Below are 23978 nucleotides of genomic sequence, written 5' to 3'. Positions count from 1 at the left end.
AGATTATTTAGCTAAAGCAATAGTACTTCTTATTAACCCGTGATATTATCTATAGTAGCTTGCTCTTGTAGCATCTTTATCAACTTCCAACACCAAATTGCATGACTAACACATAAGGCAGCTGCAACATACTCAGTTTTACAAGTTAAGAAAGGAACCAAAAAGAGAAAAAGAGAAAAAACAAGAGAATATAATCATAGGTTGCTTCTTAAGCACCAAAGTGAATGTCATTTCTCCAAAAGAAAAGATTGCAGTGTAAAGCATCGTAGCTATGAGTAGGGTTTGGGGAAGGGCCGAGCCCCACCACAAGGGTGTGCAGTTCTGCTAGAGGCTATTTCCAAGGCTTCAACCTGTGACCTCCTGGTCACATAACAACAACTTTACCAGTTACTCCTAGGTCACAGAGAGCTATGCGTAGGGTCGGGGGAAGAGGGTCAGAGACCACAGGGGTCTATTGCACCGGGCTTCCCTTCTATCATTTTCAATTACTTAGTCTTGTTTGTGTTGGAAAAAAGATTCATGACAAGAAGATCTTAAATAGTAAAAAGATGTTTTTATTCATGTTTGTTTTTTCTTTACAAATTCCTTTCTTCTGATCAAAGCAAACAATAAGTACCTTTCTTTTGATCAAAGGCAAAGATCTGCGCCGTGTTCAGATAAATCTATATAATTTTTCATCCAGAGAAAGCAAAGAACTCACAAGATTATAATATAGGAGATTTTGGATAAATCCGCAAACCAAATAAAAGAAACGAAATGGATCCAACCTTGTACAATGCCGCGATGGAAGGGATTATTAGTGATGGTGATTTTGTACTTGATGAATATCTGAAAAGGGATGAAGAAAATGAGTACCAAGTCACTCCAACAGGCAACACAATCTTACACGTGGCCGCCCATTATGGCCTCTCCTATATCGTGGCAGAAGTCCTTAAGATTTCTCCGGCATTGTTATGCCATCGGAATAAGAAGAATGAGACTGCGCTTCACATAGCAGCTAATGAAGGTCGCATTGAAGCAGTCCACTTGCTTCTTAGTATAGATGATCATTATAACGAGACACTCATGAGGATGACAGATGAGAATGGAGATACAGCACTGCACAAGGCCGTTAGGAGCCGACATCAAGATGGAGCCAAACTGTTGGTGAAAAAAGATCCTAAATTCGAATTTCCTTCCAACAAGGCGCGGGAGATACCAATGTATCTGGCAGTTGAGTCTGGTCTTCGTGAAGCCTTGGTTGAAATCTTGAACTCCTGCACCAACCAACTTCTTCTGCAGGTCCATTAAATCTAAAACCTCTGCATGCAGCAGTAATTCAGGAACACACGGGTATGTACTATATTGACATCTCTTTTCAATTTTTGTTACTATCTGTTGTTTCCTGTACTTCGACTATTGCATTATTTTGTTGTAGTAATGTTCTGTTTCGGACTATTTTTCTTGAGCTGAGAGTCTATCGGAAACAGCCTCTCTGCCTTTGAGGTAGTGGTAAGGTCTGCGTACACTCGACCCTTCCCGAGACCCACTTAGACTACATTGGAGAGTCTAAATTTGTGTTGATTTAACTCCTTCTCATCATCATATTTGACACATGCATCCAGATTGTGCGAGATTACTAATGCAGTGGAATAAATCTTTGTGTGAGGAACCTGATGTGGGGGGTTGGAATTCGCTGCACTTTGCTGCTCTTTTAGGAGTGAAAGAAGTAGTTTCCGATATGCTTGGGTGGAAAAAATCCTTAGCCTACCTTCCAGATGGCAGTGAAAATGACTGGACAACAGCAATTCACATTGCAGCCAGCTTACTAGTGACAGAGAAACAAGAGAAACCAAGATTTTCTGAATAGCAATATGTCTCATTCCATAATACATAATGAAATACTTATAGCTATACAACTGTGTCACGCCCCCTTTTTAACCAAAAAACATTAGATTTTAAGTTTCGAAAGGGTTTTTATTATTAAAAGTGACAAAATGAAGATTTTTGTTTCAAAAAGGACTATTTACAATTGTTATTCAGAGTCGCCACTTGGCATAATCCGGTGTGCCAAGTCATCATTGAAAAATCCTTTTCAAAACCGTTTTGACTCTAAAACTGATGTGCGAACACCGGAATTCTGTTGACCGAGGGGAAGGTGTTAGGCACCCCTCGATCCCGTGGTTCGACCACGGTCGCTTGGTAGAGCGTATCGGCTAATTTAACACTATGAATGTATAAACCACACAAAACATGTAAAAACAATCAACAAAACAAAATGAACCCCAAAATATAATGTCAGTCCAATTATACAACCCAAGGTAGAAGAAATGCAAAAATATAATCCTATTCTAACCTATCCTAATCCTAAGTACGCTCCCATGATACCCTACGCCTCGGGCCTTCATCACGGACATCATCCGAGTATAAAATACTTCGGGACATTTCCCGGATAAAATAATACAAGTACTTCGGGGCATTCCCCAACCAAATGATACAATTGAATCAAGTACGATAAACTAGAAAATATTCAACCAATATTCCAGATTCAAATCAACGAAAACTCTTATTCATAGGAATTTTGCCTACCCGAACCTATATTCGCCTATTCATTTCAACGTATCATGATACTATCACATCAACGACATTTAATGAACCAAAATAAATTAATGATTGCTTTTTATCAATTTCAATTCCAACCCCTACTTATTTCATTTTTTATCAATTACACCTCCAAAGTTACTCCGATTCATTCCATATATCAACGAAATCACATCGTCAAAAATATAACATCATAACATCAACAAAAATTCAACAACCACCACGAATAATCACAACCAATTCAAATAATCGAAAATAAAGAACGGAGAGACGGGTTAAAGAAATGGACCTCGATAGAACGTTCTTGTATGATAATAAGGAAATCTGAAGACCAAAATACTCGAATGGAGAACCTCAATAGCGACAAACTCCAATTCGATTCCAAACTGATCTCAATAGACAGGTCAATACAAATGAAAATCAAACCCAAAACCCAAAATGAGAATCAATGGACCTCGCAACCTGATTTCGAAAATAAATCACCTAAATAGACTAAACCAAGGCTTCAACGGTCCAATAGCTGCAAAAGAAATTGTATGACCTGAGCTCCGATGAGTGAACAAAGACAAAACAACCAAAACAGTGAAAAACGACCAGGTTTTGTCCAAAAATCGAAGGAAAATAAAATGGTTTTTTTGAGCGATTTTGAGGAGAGGTCTATTGAACAACGAGAAAGAAACCGATATGCAACATCGAGGCTGATTTCGGCGAACTTGCCAGAGCTCTCAACCCAGAATCTCTCTCTCTCTGCTACTCTCTCTCTCTCTCTTTCGATCTACTCTCTTATCGCCATCTCCCTCTATGTGTGTGCGGTTTTAGTGTAGAATAATCGAAGGTTTCTTTTTCTTTATTTTTCCTGATCTTTCTCTTCATGGAGAAGATATGATGATGATGGTGAGAGTAAGAAATAATGGAAAAGAAAATGGAGGTGTTTTGTCACGACCCGATTTCTCAAGTCATGATAGCGCCTACTTCAACCTACCAGTAGGCAAGCCGAGCCATAGTCCGGAATGATAAGTAATGCACTAACAGGCAGAGTCCAAATAAAGGATTATGTATAATAATAATAATAAGTAAAAACTAAAAAAGGAGCATATATATATATATATATATATATATATATATATATATATATATATATATATTAAAATGAGACGAGGAAAAAGGACCAACTTACAATGAATCTCTCCCAAGACCTGATAAGGTCAGTACTAGAGCCACTACTAAAACGGTACCTAGAGTACTAGACAAAAAATATATAATATACACAATATACACAAATAGTCTAGAGTACAAAATAGGTAACGGGCTAATAGGCAGGGACAAAATAAAAGATCGCGTATGATGATAACAATCACAATAATAAGTGAAAACTAAGAAGAAAACATATGTATTATATCAAAACGAAAGGAGGAAAAAAGGTCAACTATACAAATGAATTCCTCCCAAGACCTGATAAGGTCAGTACTAGAGCCACTACTAACAGGTACCCAGAGTACTAGACAAAAATCTAAAATGTACACAAGTAGTCTCGAGTGAAAAAGACTAACTAGAGTAGATAGAGGAGGATCAGCCTCGAACGACAGTAAGCTCACCCCGCTCTAAAATAGCACTGAAAGGTAGGAACCACGTCAACACCGACTTCTAGTACCTAGATCTACATCTGGAAAAAAGATGCAGAAATGCAGTATGAGTACCAAAATCAATGGGTACTCAGTAGGCATCATCGGCAGACTGAGCTTAATACAGAAAAGGTGTAACTACAATGGAAGGACGTAATCTGAGTTATTAGTAAATAGGGATGGAAAGGTAAATAACTACCAAACTATGCAACCGTTGTAAAGGAATAAACTTGTGTAATACAGAAAAATAATGATGCAGTAATAACAAATAAATCAAACATAACCTAACTGAGCCTCCCTAAGCCCGCTAGGCACACTGAAGAAGACAATTAACCCAACCGTACCCCCATAAGCTGGTGGGACACACAAGTGGTGAAATAAACATAAATAATCAGATGCCGGACTCAAACCAAAACTCAGAGTAACCCCAACTATAATCAGATGCCGGACTCGAACCGGAGCTCATAGTAACAATAATAGTCAAATGCCGGACTCAAACCAGAACTCATAGTAACAATAATAGTCAATTGCCGGACTCGAACCAGAACTCATAGTAACAATAATAGTCAATTGTCGGACTCGAACCGGAACTTATAGTAAGCATAACCCACCGATAATATTAATATCCATTACATATTATAACAATTTCATCGTCTAAATAATCATCCACCAATTTTAATTAAAAAGGCTAAATTAAAGATCTTGCAATTAAATTTTATGTCCCAAAGTAATAAGTTTTATATTATATTAAAAGATAATTTTTCAAAATTCTACTAGAACGGGGTCCTAATCCGAATAAATAAGACAGATTATATATATCAAAAATACGCATCTACAAGAATTTATCCAAAACTAACATAATAGTTAACATTTTCAGTCAATAATCTCAATCTAAAAATAGGGTAAACCTAGCCTACCTGGACGCTAAAGTTAGAATATCTGTCCGCGAAGCCTCCGAATAATACTAGTAGAATCCAAGCTTGAATAATTAATTTATATGAAATTTTATAAGACTAACCAAGAACTTTAATTGATTTTTTAAAAAAAGAAGCAAATCGAGAAAGGGCAATATATGGGAAAAAGAGATATGGACGTGCATATGTATAGAAGCAGTGAATGAAAGTTCACTGTTCTTATTTGTTTTTTTTTTTACTTTTAAATAGGGCAAAAGCTATCATATGGTGGCCTAACAAGTGGCAGCAACATGTGGTTCATCCATCCGTTTCCAAGTGTGCAGTGGTGGCCACATTCATTAATTTTCTACAAAACATATATATATTCGGGTATTGCATCAATTCGTGGTAAAATAATTATAATATTTTGAATATATCATAATTACTAGAAAATTATTTCTAACAAAACCTCTATTATATAATAACAATAATAATAATAATAATAATAATAATAATAATAATAATAATAATAATAATATTTTAACATTTCTAAAATTACTATCTCCGCTTAAAATATTAACAAATCATAAAAGTCTATTATAAAGTGAGATAAATATCTCATGACTTAAAGAATTTTACAAATATCGAAAATATTTTAGAAGGGTACTAAATTATATTTCTACCAAATGCCAAATTAAAATAAATAATCTACGATATATTTAGATAGTACTAAAATTATATGAAAAATACAGAAAAATGACCGTAAGGGTCATTACATGCGTCTATAGTGGTTTTCAGGAAAGAAGAAGAGCCCAAGATTTCTTTTCTATCTATTCTTGTGATCCCCCTCCTTTTTCGTGCACTCACTCTATATATCTCCCAAGAATTGAAAAGAAAAATGGCAAGGGGACCTATGGGTCCATCACTGAGATCCAATGGGAAATTTCCTGGAAGCCCTATGTGTGTTTCCTTTGTGGACAAGAAAAAAAAGGGGGGAGGGGGGTCACGTGAGAGGTGGGTGGTGAGGTGGTATTGGGTAGGTGAGGTGTTGTCTTTTAATTGGAGGGGTTGTTGGGAGGTTTTAAAAAGAAGACAAAATTTATTGGGATTTATTATTTGGATAATGAAAAAGATAATAAATAAATAAATAAAATGAAGTGGTTATTTTATTTGTTTTTCTTGAAGAAAATTATAAGATGAGGTTAAAGTGTGTGATAACGGAGTAAGAATTATTTTTGATTGGATAAAATTACGTGTCTACATCATGCCTCCTTTGAATGTAAACACCGAGTGTTTTCATACAAAGAAGTAGACAACGAGACAGAATTTCGTCCCGATCATTATTCGAGGAAAGAAACAGAAAGAAGAAGGGCAACTAAGTCTTGACGAACATCCTACTACCCGATTTATGAGGGAATCAAGTGATCGGTATCTTACAAGATCAGAAGGATGTGGAATATACTGAGTTGGAGAGTCGAGTGAGGTTCCATCGAGGTTCCGATCCGCAGCTCTGTCATTACATAGAAAATGAAAATTACAAGTTAAAATAAAAATGAAATTACAGAATCCTATCTATGCAGTTTTCCTTGACTCTTTACTTGAGTTTTATCACCCTATTCTTCAGGCGTGCTCCTAACTTGCCATTTCTTTCAACTTGTTGCTTGTTTTTTCATTGCTTTACTTCGTTGCTTGACTTTCATTTACTCGCCCTGCTCTTCAGGTGGGATTCTAACTTGTCATATTTGTCTTTCCATTTCATCACCCTATTATTCAAACGGGTTCCTGACTTGCAGTTTCTTCAATTTCCCGTTTCATTACCCTATTCTTCAGGTGGGCTTTTGACTTACAGATTCATCACCCTGTTCTTTAGGCGAGTTCTTAAAATCAAATTAAAAACCAAAAATAAAACTATCCCCAACAAAGATTAAGATAAAGAGAGACTTCATTTTTTTTTCTGAAAGTAATGTCCCATTTTCTAGGAGGGTCCAGAGCATAAAGTAAATTTCTGTTTTTCAGGAGGGTCCTGAACATTAAGTAAAGTCCCTTTTTTCAGGAGGGTCCTGAACATAAAGTGAAGTCTCATTTTTTAGGAGGGTCCTGAACAGAAAGTAAAATTCTATTTTTCAGGAGGGTCTTGAACAGAAAGTAAAGTCCCATTTTTCAGGAGGGTCCTAAACAGAAAGTAAACTTCCATTTTTTAGTAGGGTCCTGAATAGGAAGTAAAATCCCATTTTCAGGAGGGTCCTGAACAGAAAGTAAAGTCCTATTTTTAAGAAGGGTCTTGAACAGAAAGTAAAGTCCCATTTTTCAGGAGGGTCCAGAACAGAAAGTAAAGTCCCATTTTTCAGCAGTGTCCTGAATAGGAAGTAAAATCTCATTTTCATGAGGGTCCTGAACATAAAGTAAAATCCTATTTTTTAGGAGACTGTTTAGGAGGGTCCTGAACAAGAAGTAAAATCCCATTTTTTAGGAGGGTCCTGAACAAAAAGTAAAATCCCATTTTTCAGGAGGGTCCTGAACAGGAAGTAAAATTCCATTTTTCAGGAGGGTCCTGAACAGAAAGTAAAATCCTATTTTTTAGGAGGGTCCTGAATAGAAAGTAAAATTCCATTTTTCAAGAGGGTCCTGAACAGAAAGTAAAGTCCCATTTTTTAGAAGGAACTTGAACATAAAGTAAAGTCTCATTTTTTAGGAGGGTCCTGAACAGAAAGTAAAATTCTATTTTTCAGGAGAGTCTTGAACAGAAAGTAAAATCCCATTTTTTAGGAGGGTCCTGAACTGAAAGTAAAATCCCATTTTTCAGGAGGATCCTAAACAGAAAGTAAAGTCTCATTTTTCAGGAGAGTCCTGAACAAAAAGTAAAATCTCTCATGGATGTGTTTTTCCAATGGTAGCTGAATTAAGTGAAGTGAATTTGCCCCTGTTTCAACAAAAAAAATTTGTCAGTTAAAAACATAGTAGTGGCTTGCAGCACTTGGCTTCCCAGGCATCTGCTCCAACCGTTGTTCCTTTCACCTTTATTTCAGATCGCTGAAACTTGCCCCTGTCTTGTTGCGTCATTGACTTGGATTTAGATTGAGGGAAATGAGTTCTGACTCAAATAATGAATTTCTAATTTACCATGCCTCTAAGATACACCCTTTTACCAAATCTGAATGCTCCCACGAACCCAGCAGCCAGTCGGTTGATAGACTTTCTTTGCTTTGTGTTGAATTACGATCATATTTCTTTCATGTGCTGGTCCTTGACTTTTCCTCAAACAATTGGAAAGACTGATAGCAAGTTTTGAAATCCTTTCTCGCTTGTTTTAACACAGACTTAACTTAAAATGTAAAGAAATGATGGTGGTGACTTTTATTTTGACAAATGACATAAAAGGACAAAAATATAAGTATGTAAATAAAAGAAAAGAGAAATGTCTCTTATTCAAAAGACAACTTATCTGAATACGGCAACCAACTCCAATGAGTATGACATGCATTTTGGATTAAGTTGCCTGATCTTCCTATCCAAACTTCCCATTTGTTGTTGAGTTCATGCGTTTGCCGCTGAGCCTCTTCTTCAAATCCATTGGACTCATATATCTCATTCAATTGAAGACAACTTAAAATACTTTTGCCAACAAATCTCTTTCCTTTTCACTTTTCTCTCGAACTCGCCATCGCCTTACAGTGCTACGGTGCCCATAAGTGTTTTCACCAATAAGACTCTCATTTTTATTTCTCTCAGCTCCCTATTATATTATGGTGCCCGTGAGGGTTTTCACCAGTAAGATTCCCTCATTTTTATTTATCTCGACTCACCATCACCTTATGGTGCCCGTGAGGGTTTTCACCAAGAAGACTCTCTCATTTTTATTTCTTTCCTGATTTCTTATGCTAAGGAAGACAAGTAGTACCATAAAATGTATATCATATCCATTGCATGCTTAGCCTTAACATTATCAAATATTGATCTGAAGGACTTTCTTTGGTTGTAGCTTGGCTTTTGGATAAGGTTAGGAAAGGATGGCAAGAGGCTCGAACGGCACTTGAAGTGGGGGTGAGACTTATAACTTTTGGAATCGACTCAAACAACACATTAACTCATGCCCCGATTTTTGTTGACTGGGGACTTTAAAATTTTTATTTGGTTGGACCAAACCCAAAATAAGGCAGCCTACGTAACTCACTCCCGAGAGAGGAGAATCAGGTCACACGTAGTTCCATCACCTTTTTCTTATTTTGATTTAATTTTTCTCTTTTTCTTTTTTCTTTTTTTTTCATACTTACTTTTTCTTCTTTTCTTGAAACTTTATTTTTTTATTCTATTTTGATTGCAAAAGAGGGATATAAAAGAAAAATAAAACTAAGCTCAAATGGGTAAACAAAGAATGACACAATGTTTGGATAGAAGAATAAAATATCTTCATCATATCAGTCTTCAAAAATTCAAGTACTAAACATGCAATAACATCAACAAAGGATAAAATAGCATACATAATATCTTTTGACCGCATCAGCATTGATAGTCATTTCTGCCATTTTACCTTCAATATCTGTCAAATATAAGGCTCCATTGGGCAACACTTTCTTCACAATGAACGGACCTTACCAGTTTGGGGAGAACTTGCCTTTCGCTTCAACCTAGTGAGGAAGGATAAGCTTCACTACCAACTGACCAACTTCAAAATGCATGGATCATACCTTTTTGTTATACGCTCGATCCATTCTCTTCTGATACAATTGGCCACGACATACCGACGTTAGCCTTTTTTCCTCAATCAAACTCAATTGTTCCAGTCGGGTTTTGACCCACTCGTCATCATCAATCTCTGCTTCCATAATGACTCGAAGAGAGGGAATTTCAACTTTTGCAGGAATGACTGCTTTTGTCCCATACACCAATAAATATAGAGTTGCCCATGTTAAATGCGAACAGTAGTACGATAACCTAGCAATGCGAATAGAAACTTCTCATGCCATTGTCTAGACCCTTGTACCACTTTCTGCAGTATCTTCTTGATATTCTTATTGGCATCTTTCACAGCACCATTAGCCTTCAGATGATATGGAGTGGAATTTCGATGTGCGATCTTAAACTATTGACACACTTATTGCATCAAATGACTATTGAGATTGGCAGCATTGTCTGTAATGATCATCTTAGGAATTCCAAACCTACAAATGATGTTGGCGTGAATTAAATCTACTACCGACTTCTTTGTCACTGACTTGAAAGTTATTGCTTCTACCCATTTTGTGAAGTAATCAATGGCCACCAAAATGAATCTATGCCCATTTGAAGCATTTGGCTCAATCGGCCTGATCACGTCCATCCCCCAAGCTACGAAAGGCATAGAGCAGACATTACGTGCAATTCAATAGGAGGAGAATGTATCAGATCACCATGTACCTGACATTGATGACATTTTCAAACAAAATGAATAGAATCCCTCTCCATAGTAAGCCAATAATAACCTGCTCGAAGTACCTTCTTTGACAAGACATAAACATTCATATGCGGCCCGCATACTCCAGAGTGTATTACAACCATGATCGCCAAGGCTTCTCTTGCATCTACACACCTCAAAAGTCCTAGATCCGGGGTTCTCTTATATAAGATTCCCCCACTTAAGAAATATCCACTAGCTAAACGCCTAATAGTCCTCTTCTAATCACTGGTGGCATGTGTTGGGTATTCTCCTGACTGAATGTATCTCTTGATATCAAAGAAGTAAGGTTCTCCATTGAGCTCTTCTTCAACCGCATTATAGTAAGCATATTGATCACGACTCTGTATATGCACTGGATCGATGTAGGCTTTATCGGGATATTGGAAAATTGAAGATAGAGTGGCTAAAGCATCAGCAATCTCATTATGAATCCTTGGAATATGCCTAAATTTTACTGACACAAATCGTTGACATAGCTCTTGTAAGCATTGTCGATACGGTATGAGCTTCAAATCTTGCGTCTCCCAACGCCTTGAATTTGATGGACGAGCAAATATGAATCCCCCAACACTAATAGTTCCTGGACTCCCATATCAACAGCTAACCTCAAACCAAGAATACACGCTTCGTATTCCTCCATTTTATTGGTACAATAAAATTGAAGTTGCACTGTTACCGCAAAATATTGCCCCACCTCAGCGATAAGAACTGCACCTATTCTGACTCCTTTCATGTTGACAGCTTCATCGAAGAAAACTTCCAACCTGGATTAGCATCTATAATGACTTCATCGACACACAATACTTTTTCATCAGGAAAATATGTCTTTAATGGCTTGTACTCTTCATCAATGGGATTCTCAGCAAGATGATCTGCCAAGGCTTGGGCTTTCATGGCGGTTTGAGTCACATACACAATGTCAAACTCAGTGAGCAATATTTGCCACTTTGCCAATCGACCTGTCGGTATAAGCTTCTGAAAGATATACTTCAAAGGATCTATGCGGGAGATGAAATAAGTAGTGTAGGACGAGAGATAATGCTTAAAATTCTGTGCTACCCAAGTTAGGTCACAACACATCCTTTCAAGAATAGTATACTTGGCCTCATGTGTGGTGAACTTCTTGCTAAGTTAATAAATAGCCTGCTCCTTTTTTCTTGTGACATCATGTTGACCTAGGACACAATCGAAAGAATTGTCCATGACTGATAAATATAAGATTAATAGCCTACCAGGCTTCGGTGGTACCAGCACGGGCGTATTTGACAAATATCTTTTGATTCTATCGAACGTTTCCTGACATTCTTTAGTCCACTCTACCATGGTACTCTTTTTCAGCAACTTAAATATGGGCTCACACGTGGTTATTATTTGAGCAATAAACCTGCTGATGTAGTTCAGTCTACTAAGAAAACTCATCACCTCCATCCTATTCTTGGGCAGGGGAAAATCCTAAATGGCTTTGATTTTTAAGGGATCCAATTCAATTCCTCGATGGCTGACTACAAACCCCAATAGCTTTCCAGAAGAAACTCCAAATACATAGTTTGCCGGGTTGAGCTTGAGATTATACCTGCAAAGCCTTTCAAAGAACTTTCTTAAATCTTTAACATGGTCAGACTGACTTTATGACTTAATAATTACATCATCTACATAGACTTCAATCTCCTTATGCATCATATTATGAAACATAGTGGTCATGGCTCTCATGTATGTTGCTCAAGCATTCTTCAAACTGAACGGCATCACTCGATAACAATAGGTACCCCATGGTGTGATAAAAGACGTCTTCTTCGTGTCTTCATCATCCATAATGATCTGGTGGTATCCGACATAGCATTCCATAAAAAAGGCAACCTCATGTTTAGCGCAGTTGTCCAGCAAAATATGGATGTTGGGTAGCAGAAAATCATCTTTTAGACTTGCTCTGTTCAAATCACGGTAATCAATACATATTCAAATTTTGCCATCTTTCTTTGGGACAGGAACAATATTAGATAACCACGTGGGATAACGAGCCACTCGAATTACTTTGGCTTCAAGTTGTTTCATGATTTCCTCTTTGATTTTACTACTAACATCAGTTTTAAACTTTCTCAACTTCTATTTGACAGGAGGGAATGCGAGATCAGTTGGCAATTTATGGGCCACTAATTCAGTGCTTAAACCAAGCATATCATTATAAGTCCATGCAAAAACATCCTTATAATCAATTAATGCTTGAATCATTCCATCTTTTAACTGTGGCAAAGCATGTACACTGATTTTAGTTTCCCTAACATCTTCTTGATTCCCTAGATTAATTGGCTCAGTTTCATTTAAATTAGGATTCGGCTTGTCTTCAAACTATTCCAACTCGTTGCTTATTTCTTCTAGTGCCTCTTCTTCATCATAGTCCCTCTCTTGCTTCATTATGTCTTGATTATTTTGGATTTTAAGATCAGGCTAAAAATTTCGCATGTATGTCATGTCATTAGAATTAGCATAAAGAGAACTGTATAAAGAAAAAGACAAAAACAAAATATATCAGACACAAAATAAGAGGGACATTGAATTTCATTTAAAAGGGAAAGATAGAAGGGTTTAAACATAAATGCCAACATAACATAAACAAACTAAAATCCGAATTACAACCCTAAAATAACTCGGATAAACAAAAAGAAAAACAAAACAAACTATCAAAACTCCCTCCTGATGGGGAGAAGAGTGACTTCCCAATTGTTGAGATGGACAGATGGACCTATGAATTGCACTTCTGCCTTACTAGTAACTTCTTCTTCTTCAACCATGCCAACTTCGATCATCAGGTTCTAGAAGTCATCAACTAATTTGGCTCCAAACTCTGTAGGTGCCATGACACTGCTCTTGATGAATGACTTACTGAGTAGGGGCACTGGGCGAGGGAGTGACCATGTTTACTTTTTCCTTCCCTTGGCCTTCTTCAGATCTTCAGTCATAGGTTTAAATCCTAAACCAAAAGTGCCCATGTTCTCATTCGAACATATGGGATGAACCATACCATGCAGAGACACTCCCAAACCCCTTCCTGGCTCGAATCCATATTTTAACATTTCATTTATCATCATAATAAAAGAGGGAGACAATTGTGGCCCTGGAATAACCCGCCCTTTAATGATACGATTCACCAACACTGTATCAAAAGTTTGATAAACAAATGTCTCCTCTACATTGTTTGCCTCAATAAGGGACAAAAGAGAATCTTCGTAGGCAGATGAATCTCCTTCACCATGAATAACCACTTTTTACCTGTCATGTTCAAAATTGATCATTTGGTGCAATGTAGATGCAACTGCCTTGGCCTTGTAGATCCACGGTCTTCCCAATAACAGATTGTAAGAGGATTCTATATTCAATACTTGAAACTCTATGGTGAACTCAACAGGCCCTATAATCAACATTAGTTCTATTTTGCCAATGGAGTGGGACATGCGGAAGTTCTGTAAGATCACCTAATATCTTAATTACTAGGATCCCAAAAGGTCAACACAACATCTACTAGATCTGGACGGGCTAGGACATGCAGAAGTTCTGTAAGATCACCTAATATTTTAATTAGCTCTTGTTTGTCAGCGTAGTTGAACGTACCCCACCACTTGATTAACTTTTTGGGCACTTTCGAAAGCATTAAGACTCTAGACCCTGTAGGCTTCATCCTATAATAACAAACCAAACTTACAACTCAAAAATTCAAAAAAAGACAAAGAACTCCCGACTCTCGAGATTTTTTCTTAGAAAAATGTCGTGTGACATAGAGGGACAGACTGACATATAACTCAAATCTACCGAACAGTATTGCCGAATGAAATCAGCCTACTTGGCAAGAATCAATTGACAACACTAGATTACGAGGAGAAAGACCCTGCTAAGATGTAGGCAAAGACCAAAGTAGAAAGATTACCAGACCCGCCGAGGGTTGCCTACATATCCCGCCTCGAGGGACGAGAATCAGGTACGCGTAGTTTGTCCAGATTAGACAATTAAGAACTAAAGCGAACTAAGACTTGACCTGAGAGACGGGATTACAGACGAACGATGAAAATAAAATCTTTTTGGGATTTTTAATAGACACTTTACATAAAATGACACCACTATGAAATTAAAATCTTTTTGGTATTTTCGTACAAAGATTCTATCTTTTTTTTTCTAAAATTTTGGATTGTGAAAAACAAAAGTCATAAAGAACTCTAAAAACTATGACACTCCTTTTTTCTTTTTTTTTCTTTTTTTCATTATCCACACACTTTACTTCTAACACATGTTTTCCCCGAATCAGTTCGTCAAATGACAAGTCTCAACATGATGCACATAAGCATGACCTGAAGGCTGACCTAAGCTGGGGTTCACTAATAAGCCTGTTCGGGGGAGCGTATGGTCGATAGTGGCTGCGACAGCTTTCCACCTACTCCATACAACCCAACGGCTCCCCCATCCTAAAATAAGGGTGACTCAACTATAGGTCATGTACACACATGTACTACGGACTTGTTGCAGAAAGAATGACTCAAGTTATGCATATGATGCTAGATATAAAGTGGTAATACATAAAATTAAAACTGTAAACAAAAAGCATGTAGGCACTCACCAATGATAAACAATAACACAAAATGACACAAACAAAATTTCTATACACCTATAATGTCAAACTAAGCCGATACAACTCCAAAATAAGTTCAAATTCTGAAACGTCCCCAGCTGAGTCGTCAAAGTTGTCACGCCCACTTTTTAACAAAAAAAAATTAGATTTTAAGTTTCGAAAGGATTTTTATTATTAAAAGTGACAAAATGAAGATTTTTATTTCAAAAAGGACCATTTACAATTGTTATTCAAAGTCTCCACTTGGCATAATCTGGTGTGCCAAGTCACCATTGGAAAATTCTTTTCAAAATCGTTTTGACTCTAAAACTGATCTGCAAACACAGATTCCAGCTAAGGAATTCTGTTGACCGAGGGAAAGGTGTTAGGAACCCCTCGATCTCGTGGTTCGACCACGGTCGCTTGGTAGAGCGTATCGGCTAATTTGACATTAAGAACGTATAAACCACACAAAACACGTAAAAACATCAATAAAACAAAATGAACCCCAAAATATAATGTTAGTCCAATTATAAAACCAAAGGTAGAAGAAATGCAAAAATATAAATCCTATTCTAACCTATCCTAATCCTAAGTATGCTCCCATACTACCCTACGCCTCGGTCCTTCATCACGGACGTCCTCTAAGTACAAAATACTTCGGGACATTCCCCGGATAAAATAATAGAAGTACTTCAGGGCATTCCCCGACCAAATGATACAATTGAATCAAGTACGATAAACTAGGAAATATTCAATCAATATTCCAGATTCAAACATTCAATGAAAACTCTTATTCATAGAAATTTTGCCTACCCGAACCTATATTTGCCTATTCATTTTAATGTATCATGATACTATCACATCAACAATCAAAATAAATTAATGATTGCTTTTTATCAATTTCAATTCCAACCCCTACTTGTTTCATTTTTTATCGATTAGACCTCCAAAGTTACTCCGATTCATTCCATATATCAACGAAATCACATCGTCAAAAATATAACATCATAACATCAACAAAAATCCAACAATCACCACGAATAATCACAACCAATTCAAATAATAAAAAATAAAGAACGGGGAGATGGGTTAAAGAAATGGACCTCGATAGAACGTTCTCGTATGATAATAAAGAAATCCAAAGACCAAAATACTCAAATGGAGAACCTCAACAGTGACAAACTCCGATTTTGATTCCAAACTGATCTCAATAGACAGGTCAATACAAATGAAAATCAAACCCAAAACCTGAAATGAGAATCAATGAACCTCGCAATCTGATTTTGAAAATGAATCACCAAAACAGACTAAACCAAGGATTCAACGGTCCAATAGCCACTAAAGAAATTGTATGACCTGAGCTCCGATGAGTGAACAAAGATAAGACAACCAAAACAGTGAACAACAACCAGGTTTTTTCCAAAAATCAAAGGAAAATAAAATGGCTTTTTGAGCAATTTTGAGGAGAGGTCTATTGAACAACGAGAAAGAAACCGATATGCGAACTCGAGGCTGATTTCATTGAACTTGCCAGAGATATCAACCCAGAATCTCTCTCTCACTGCTACTCTCTCTCTTTCTTTCGATCTACTCTCTTCTTGCCACCTCACTCTGTGTGTGTACGGTTTTAGTGTAGGAGAACCGAAGGTTTCTTTTTTTTAATTTTTTCTGATCTTTCTCTTCGTGGAGAAGATGATATGATGATGATGGTGAGAGTAAAAAAGAATGGAAAAGAAAATGAAGGTGTGTCTATGGTGGTTTTCAAGAAAGAAGAAGAAGTGCCCAAGATTTCTTTTCTGTCTATTCTTGTGATCCCCCTCCTTTTTCGTGCACTCTCTCTATATATCTCCTAAGAATTGAAAAGAAAAATGGCAAAGGGACCTGTGGGTTCCATCAGTGAGGTCCAATGGGAAATTTCCTGGAAGCCCTATGTGTATTTCCTTTGTGGACAAGAAAAAAAAGGGGGGTCACGTGAGAGGGGGGTGGTGAGGTGGTATTGGGTAGGTGAGGTGTTGTCTTTTAATTGGAAGGGTTTTTGGGAGGTTTTAAAAAGAAGACAAAATTGGTTGGGATTTGTTATTTGAATAAAGACAAAGATAATAAATAAATAAAAAAAATGAAGTGGTTATTTTATTTTTTTTCTTGAAGAAAATTATAAGATGAGGTTAAAGTGTGTGATAACGGAGTAAGAATTATTTTTGACTTGACAAAATTATGTGTCTACAAACTGTAGGTTAGATTTCTATTCTAGGAAAGAATATATATTGTTATAACTACGCAATCGTAATAAAATCCTATTCTAGGAAAGAGAATATTCTTTCAATACAATTATATTATTGCCTAACATCCCCCCTCAACTTGATATCGGTAATCACACAGTAGCCATTTGGAGCTAAGATAGCTATGTCGTGCGCGTGTCATAGCCTTTGTGAACAAATCGGCAAGTTGATCATGAGAAGAAATGTGTTGTAGAGTGATAACACGGTCAGCAACTAGTTCCCGAATGTAATGACAGTCCACCTTTATATGTTTTGTGTTTTCTTGTTGCACAAGATTTGTGGATATTTTAATCGCACTAGTGTTATCAGCATGTATCACTGCAGGAGATATAATAGCAACACCAAGCTCAGATAATAGACGGCGTAGCCAAACAATTTCTAAACTTGATGCCAACATAGTCCGATACTCGGCCTCCGTAGATGATTTAGACGTACGAGATTGTTTCTTACATTTCCAAGATCTCAAGGATGTTCCTAGAAACATGCACTAACTAGTAACGGAACGACAAGAATAGGGAAAACCAGCCCAGTCTGCATAAGTATATCCCTTAAGATTTATAGGAAAATCTGAATGGAAAAGAACACCTTGATTCATAGAACCACGGACATACCGAATGACATGAAGTAATGCAGTGTGATGTATACGGTAAGGATTATCTGCAAACTAACTGAGAACTTATACCGCATCTGAGATGTCCGGCCTTGTCATAGTAAGATAAACTAATGATCCCACCAACTGCTGATACAATGTGGGATCATTGAATGGTTCACCATCAGCCTCCTTATATTTCGTATTAATCTCTATTGGGGTGTATACAACCTTGTCATCAGTAAGATCACTCGTAGCAACAAGATCACTAGCATACTTTTGTTGTATAAGCTTTATCCCAGTAGGCAAGTATAGAACCTCAAGCCTAAGAAAATATGTCAATCGTCCCAAGTCCTTCATCTTAAATGAGCTATGCATGGAATTCTTTTAACTTAGTAATATTCTCTTGATCATTTTCGGTGATAATGATATCATCAACATAGATGAGAAGTATTGTGATCCAACCGGAGAAGTATGAAGAATTCTAAATCAACTTTTAGTTTTGTACATACATGCAATGTTTAATTTGAATCATTTTATGTCCTGTCCAATTAAATGGATTGAGTTGCTTTGGCAGGGCTGGGGAAGCTATTTTCCAAGTCAAATGGGCAAAACAACAGGAATCATAAGTTTTTGCAACTTTGGATGGGTGTTATCCCACTGTTCGGGGGTGGGCTCGGGCTTCGACCAAACTTCTCGAAGGGTCCCTTGATGGCCTATTAAGTGGATCGGATTGCTTTGGCAGGGCCCATGGAGTCATTTTCCAAATCAAAATGGCAAAACAACACGAATTGTCGGTTTTTTGCAACTTTTGGTGGGTGTTAGGCCAAGATTCAGGGGGTGGGTTCGGGCTCTGAAAAATTTTTTGGATAAAACTTCTTGATCGCCCCTCAATGGCCTACTAAATGGATTGGATTACTTTGGCAAGACTGGGGATCGAAGTCATTTTCCAAGTCAAACAGCAAAACGACAGGAATTATAGATTTTTTGCGACTTTTGATAATATTACCCTACAGTTTGGGGGTTGGGCTCGGGCTTTGGAAAAATTTTGGACAAAACTTCTCGGGCGGTTCCCCGATGACCTACTAAATGGATTGGGTTGCTTTGATGGGGCTAGAAGAGTCATTTTCCAAGTTAGACGGGTGAAATTGAAGGAATTGCAAGCTTTTTACGACTTTCAATGGGTGTTAGCTCATGGTTCAGGGGGTAAGATCGGGCTCTGGGAAATTCTGTTGGCAAAACTTCTCGGGCAATCCCCTGACGACGCATTTGTAATGACCCTTCAGGTTATTTTTCATATTTCTCCTTATTTTTGTCGTTATATCTTTTACATAGCTTCCCCAAGTCATTTACCACTAGTTGGGACCGACAGGTTGATTATCAGACAATTTATTTATTTTTAGAGATAATTTACTATTTTGAAATCTTTGATGGTTCCAAATGGCCACCAGGCAAAAAACTTGTGTAAAATGACCTCGTATGAAAATTCTGACTGCACCAGCAGCTCTGAAATATCGATTTTAGGCTAGATAGACCTTTGGTTCGAGTCCCAAGTCACCTTGGCTCATTTCGACCTATTGATCAAAAAATTGAGAAATTAGAAATTTGGGTGTGGGACCCACAGTTGGTCGAAATAACCTCGAATAGAAAATTCAATTGTGCCATTGAGTTCGTGGGTGGGACAACCGGGGCGTGAGCGCACTTTGGCCAAAAATCGATAGGAGGCTCCCAGGCAGGCTGAGGAGTAGGGGAGTGTGGGTCGCGGGGGCCGTTTGGCAGGTCAAACGGGTAAAACGACCCGAACGGACTGTTTTCAGGCCAAATCAAAGGTGATTTCATTTTCAGTGCTCGTTCGAAATCTTTTATGAAAAATAAAATAGTGTTTACCACTTCATCAAATTTACAGTTATTTAGGTATGTACTTTTATGTTGTTTTCGGTATTTATGTAGGGAAAACCCTAGTTATATCATTATTTTTTTAAAATATTTTAAATTATTAAGTATTGTAATTTTTTTGATATTATATAATTATTAAATGTTAAATTGTTTACTGAAGAATCTAAGTTCAAATTAGTTCATGATCAAACTAACTAGCAACACTTTCTAGATGTCTCCCTGAAATATCAAAAAGGACTTTTCAATTCGTTTAAGAATCAAATAATTGTGACCCCTCGTATTCAGAATTTCACCATATAAAATGAGATAGAATGAGTATTTTCTTAGAAAAATATGTAAATTTTATTTTAAAAATTTAAAGTTTTCATGCTCGAAGATGATCAAAATCAAACTTTTTGATTCTCAAGTTAGAGTTATGTCTCATTAATTGAAACCAAAAAGAGTACCATTCATGAATTGTAAGAATTGTATAACTTGATTGTCAAGTTCACAACTATGATCTCTAGAGATGGATTCAGGAATTTCTTTTCACGAGGTTCAAAAAATAAAAATATAAATATGTGAAAAAGTTAATAAAATACAATTTTTTGTATAGCAGTACCTAGTGTTTTTTTTTTTTTTTTTAATAATAAGAGATGTATTGTACATTTAATAAGTAGCAACTGTAAAAGCCACAGGATAAATTTGTGGGCTGAAGTACGCGCCCCACGAAGTGCACATAATACCACTGACTTATCTCACTGCCTTATTCTAGGTGGTTCAAAATTAATATATGTACATATGTATAAAGAGAGATTGTCTACCTTATATATAAAATGTAATTTTTTATCGAGGGGGTTCGGGTGAACCCCTGGTAAACACGTAGGTCCGTCCCTGATGACCTCTAACTTTGAATGTGCACAAACAGACACTTAAACTAGCATAAAGTTGAATAAATAGACGCATGTGTTCTATGTAGCATAATACACGTAGAATGTCATGTAAGACATGATTTGGCCATATAAGATGTCACATAGGACACATGCATGTACTTGTTCAACTTTATACAAGTTTAAGTGTCTACTTGTGCACACATAAAGTTGGAGGGAGTAAACGAAAATTAAATCCAATTTAAAAAATACATTTATATATTACGCCGGTATTAAACATACATACAAATTAATCCGAACACCATTTTTATCGTTGAAGGTATATGTTGCTAAGACCAGTGGCAGAGCCAGCTAATAGTGAGGGGGTTCATCCGAATCCCCTTCGGTGAAAAATTATACTAAATATACATGTTTAAAATTATTTTTCATGTACATATAGCAAACATTGAAACCCCTTTCAATTAGTTCTTTTGTTCACATTTTTCAATTTTAAACCCCTTAGTTAAGATGTTGATTTCGCCACTGACGAGCATAATCTAACATAGTTGTTGGGAGTAGGTATAACATATAGCACGATACACTTTAAGTATTTAACTACCATTTGTGCATTTGGGGTTGACTTAATTAGCTCTAAATTTTAGATTATTAAGTTACTAATTTTTTGAATTTAATTATATATATATTATGCCGGCCATACCTCTTCGAATAAATAATATAAAAACATCAGAGTTGTATTTTTGTCTACTTATCAAATATTTCAAAATTAAATAAATAAGAAAAATCACTTTTTCCTCACATAAAATATTTTTTCTACGTCACTATTCGATCATTTTCTTTTCTACTAAGTGATTGTTTTGGACCTTAGCATATGATCCCAAACAAATCAAAATATCCATTATTTTTTCAAATGTTAAGTATCATTAATGCTCCAATCGTGTACACCAAAAACCATGTGAAGCTCCAGACATAATGGACAGTTTTTGTATTTTTTTTTTAATCCAGAAGATATGCCAAAGGAAAGACATGCATCATTTCTTAAAGGCAGAATACATCAATAATTTGTTAAATTTATCAATAAATTTATTTAAATACTCAAACTAGAATATGTTACAAATTTAGCACCTGAATAATTGTTTTGATTAGATATTTTTAGAATTTATGCGTGCATTTTTAAGCATCTATTACGTATATAAATTAACTATATAAAATAGTATATCACTTCTTTTATTATACACATCGGCCTCAATAAGTCAGTTTTATGATTAACTGATGCTAATATGTATAGTTAAAAGCCTCATTCATAACAAACCTCAGTTTTATGTCTGACTGATGAGATTTAGATGTATGGTTAAAAGAATTGATATTTTCAACTAGTTAAATTATCCATGTAATGAACGTCTAAATAAAAATAATTTATCATGTATTTAGATGTTGAATCAGAAAAAACAGTAACACCACAGTAACTTAATTGTCATTTAATTATATTTTTTAATAGTAATTGTTAATGACAATAGTATTATAATACTTTTTGTAAATGCCCTACCTAATGCTAATAAATTTTTTTAGCATTCTTCGTTCCATATTCAAGTTATTCAGCCTTTTGAAAACTTAAAATATTATTGATGCTATCAATGATATCACTTCATAGCGATATTGACACCACAACAGAATCATGTCTGAATTCTGATATTTGTTATAGTTACATGTCACAATATATAGTCCACATTTTGCTACCAAAAAAAGATTAACAAAAACCCATAAGTTTACCAAAGAGAGAAGACTCAAGAAATAAAATACAAAGTGACGAAAAAAAAAAAGTGAAGCAAAATGGAGAAGATAGAGCACAAAATGGTAGCTATAAATGGCATAAATATGCATGTAGCAGAATTAGGCCATGGTCCAACAGTCCTCTTCATACATGGTTTCCCTGAACTCTGGTATTATTTTCTTGAATCTTGAACTTTGTAAGTCATAATTATGTTTATATATCTGTTCCTGGTGGGAGGTGGTAGGTATTCTGTTGATTTAGTCGAGTTAGTCGAGGTGCATGAAAGTTGGCTCGGGCACTATGTTCAATAAAATAAAAATTTTAATTTTGTTAGATTTAGTAGGTTTGGAAAACCTATTACTGTTATAGGTTTAATCAGGGTGGCTCAAGTGCGAGACTAATAAAACCTTTGTTTTAACCCCTCAAAATTTCAAGACGTCAAAAGATTTTTAAAAAATTTTATTGTTAGTTTTATAACTTTATTTTCTTTTTGACAATATTGAATGTAGTAAAAAATATTATCACTATTCAATAGAAGTATTTTAAAACTTTGAATTAAACTACTCAAATTTTTATAATAATAAATAATATGTTTACAATAATATCTCAGACAATATATTGGAAACGTATGGTTAATGTATTGTTAACTTAAATCAATCCTTATTATTATAAATAATAATATTACTATGTGAAATATAATAGTACACTAAAAACAATAATTATGAAAAAAATAACATTAATATTTTTTATTATGTATACGTGTATTTTTAAGTCCTCACGTTAAAATTTGGATTTAGACCATTAATTTTATTGAGAAGTCCTTGGTTTGATAAGTCCTTCAAAGTATTGATTGTGTCATTTTCATTTGCTTTGATTGTGTTGTTGAAAGTTAACTTTATCACATGATGGTCAGTTTAACTTAAAAGAATTAAATACTAGGTTGTGTATTGTTGTTATGATTGTTAACTAGTTAATACAATTGTACTGATAACTAGTTATTTGATAAAGTCTGTCATGAAATCGTCACAATAATTGTGTGATGGATGTGTGCAATATCCATAAAACAAATCGGAAGAAAATAGATCTCACCCGTTAAAACTCACTCATTCTCATCAAACTGTTTCAATCTTGATCCACATCTACACTGATTAAAAATAAAGTTTGCACACTCGTCCTCATCAAACTGTTTCTATCTTAATCCACATCACAATGAGGTAAAAACTCATTCTCGTCAAACTGTTTCAATGAGGTAAAAGTAAAGTTTGCATACCGTTTATTCTGTTTCGGACCAGGATTTAAGGATGGTGAGTGATTAAAAAACTAAAACTTTGTATGATGAAATTGCAAAGATGATGAAATCGTAAATTAGGCTTAGCTAAATGCCGTTAAATTTTATGCTATTTGTTTTTCTTCTCTCTTTGCTTTGATTGTGTGCTAGTTAGTTAATTGAT

At 35.8% G+C, this 23978-nt stretch overlaps 1 protein-coding gene across 1 annotated transcript; it reads left to right on the top strand.

The window, feature by feature from the left end:
* Nucleotides 1-756: 756 nt before the first annotated feature.
* Nucleotides 757-1849, top strand: LOC107872168 (protein ACCELERATED CELL DEATH 6-like). The gene is made up of 2 exons (XM_016718948.1): nucleotides 757-1281; nucleotides 1628-1849. The coding sequence occupies exons 1-2, from the start codon at nucleotides 757-759 to the stop codon at nucleotides 1847-1849; spliced, it is 747 nt and encodes a 248-aa protein (XP_016574434.1).
* Nucleotides 1850-23978: the final 22129 nt, after the last annotated feature.

This window comes from Capsicum annuum, chromosome 5, assembly GCF_002878395.1.
Source record: "Capsicum annuum cultivar UCD-10X-F1 chromosome 5, UCD10Xv1.1, whole genome shotgun sequence".
NCBI classification, from domain to species: domain Eukaryota; kingdom Viridiplantae; phylum Streptophyta; class Magnoliopsida; order Solanales; family Solanaceae; genus Capsicum; species Capsicum annuum.
Note: the sequence above shows the minus strand (reverse complement) of the source record. Positions and strands in the feature narration are given on the sequence as shown.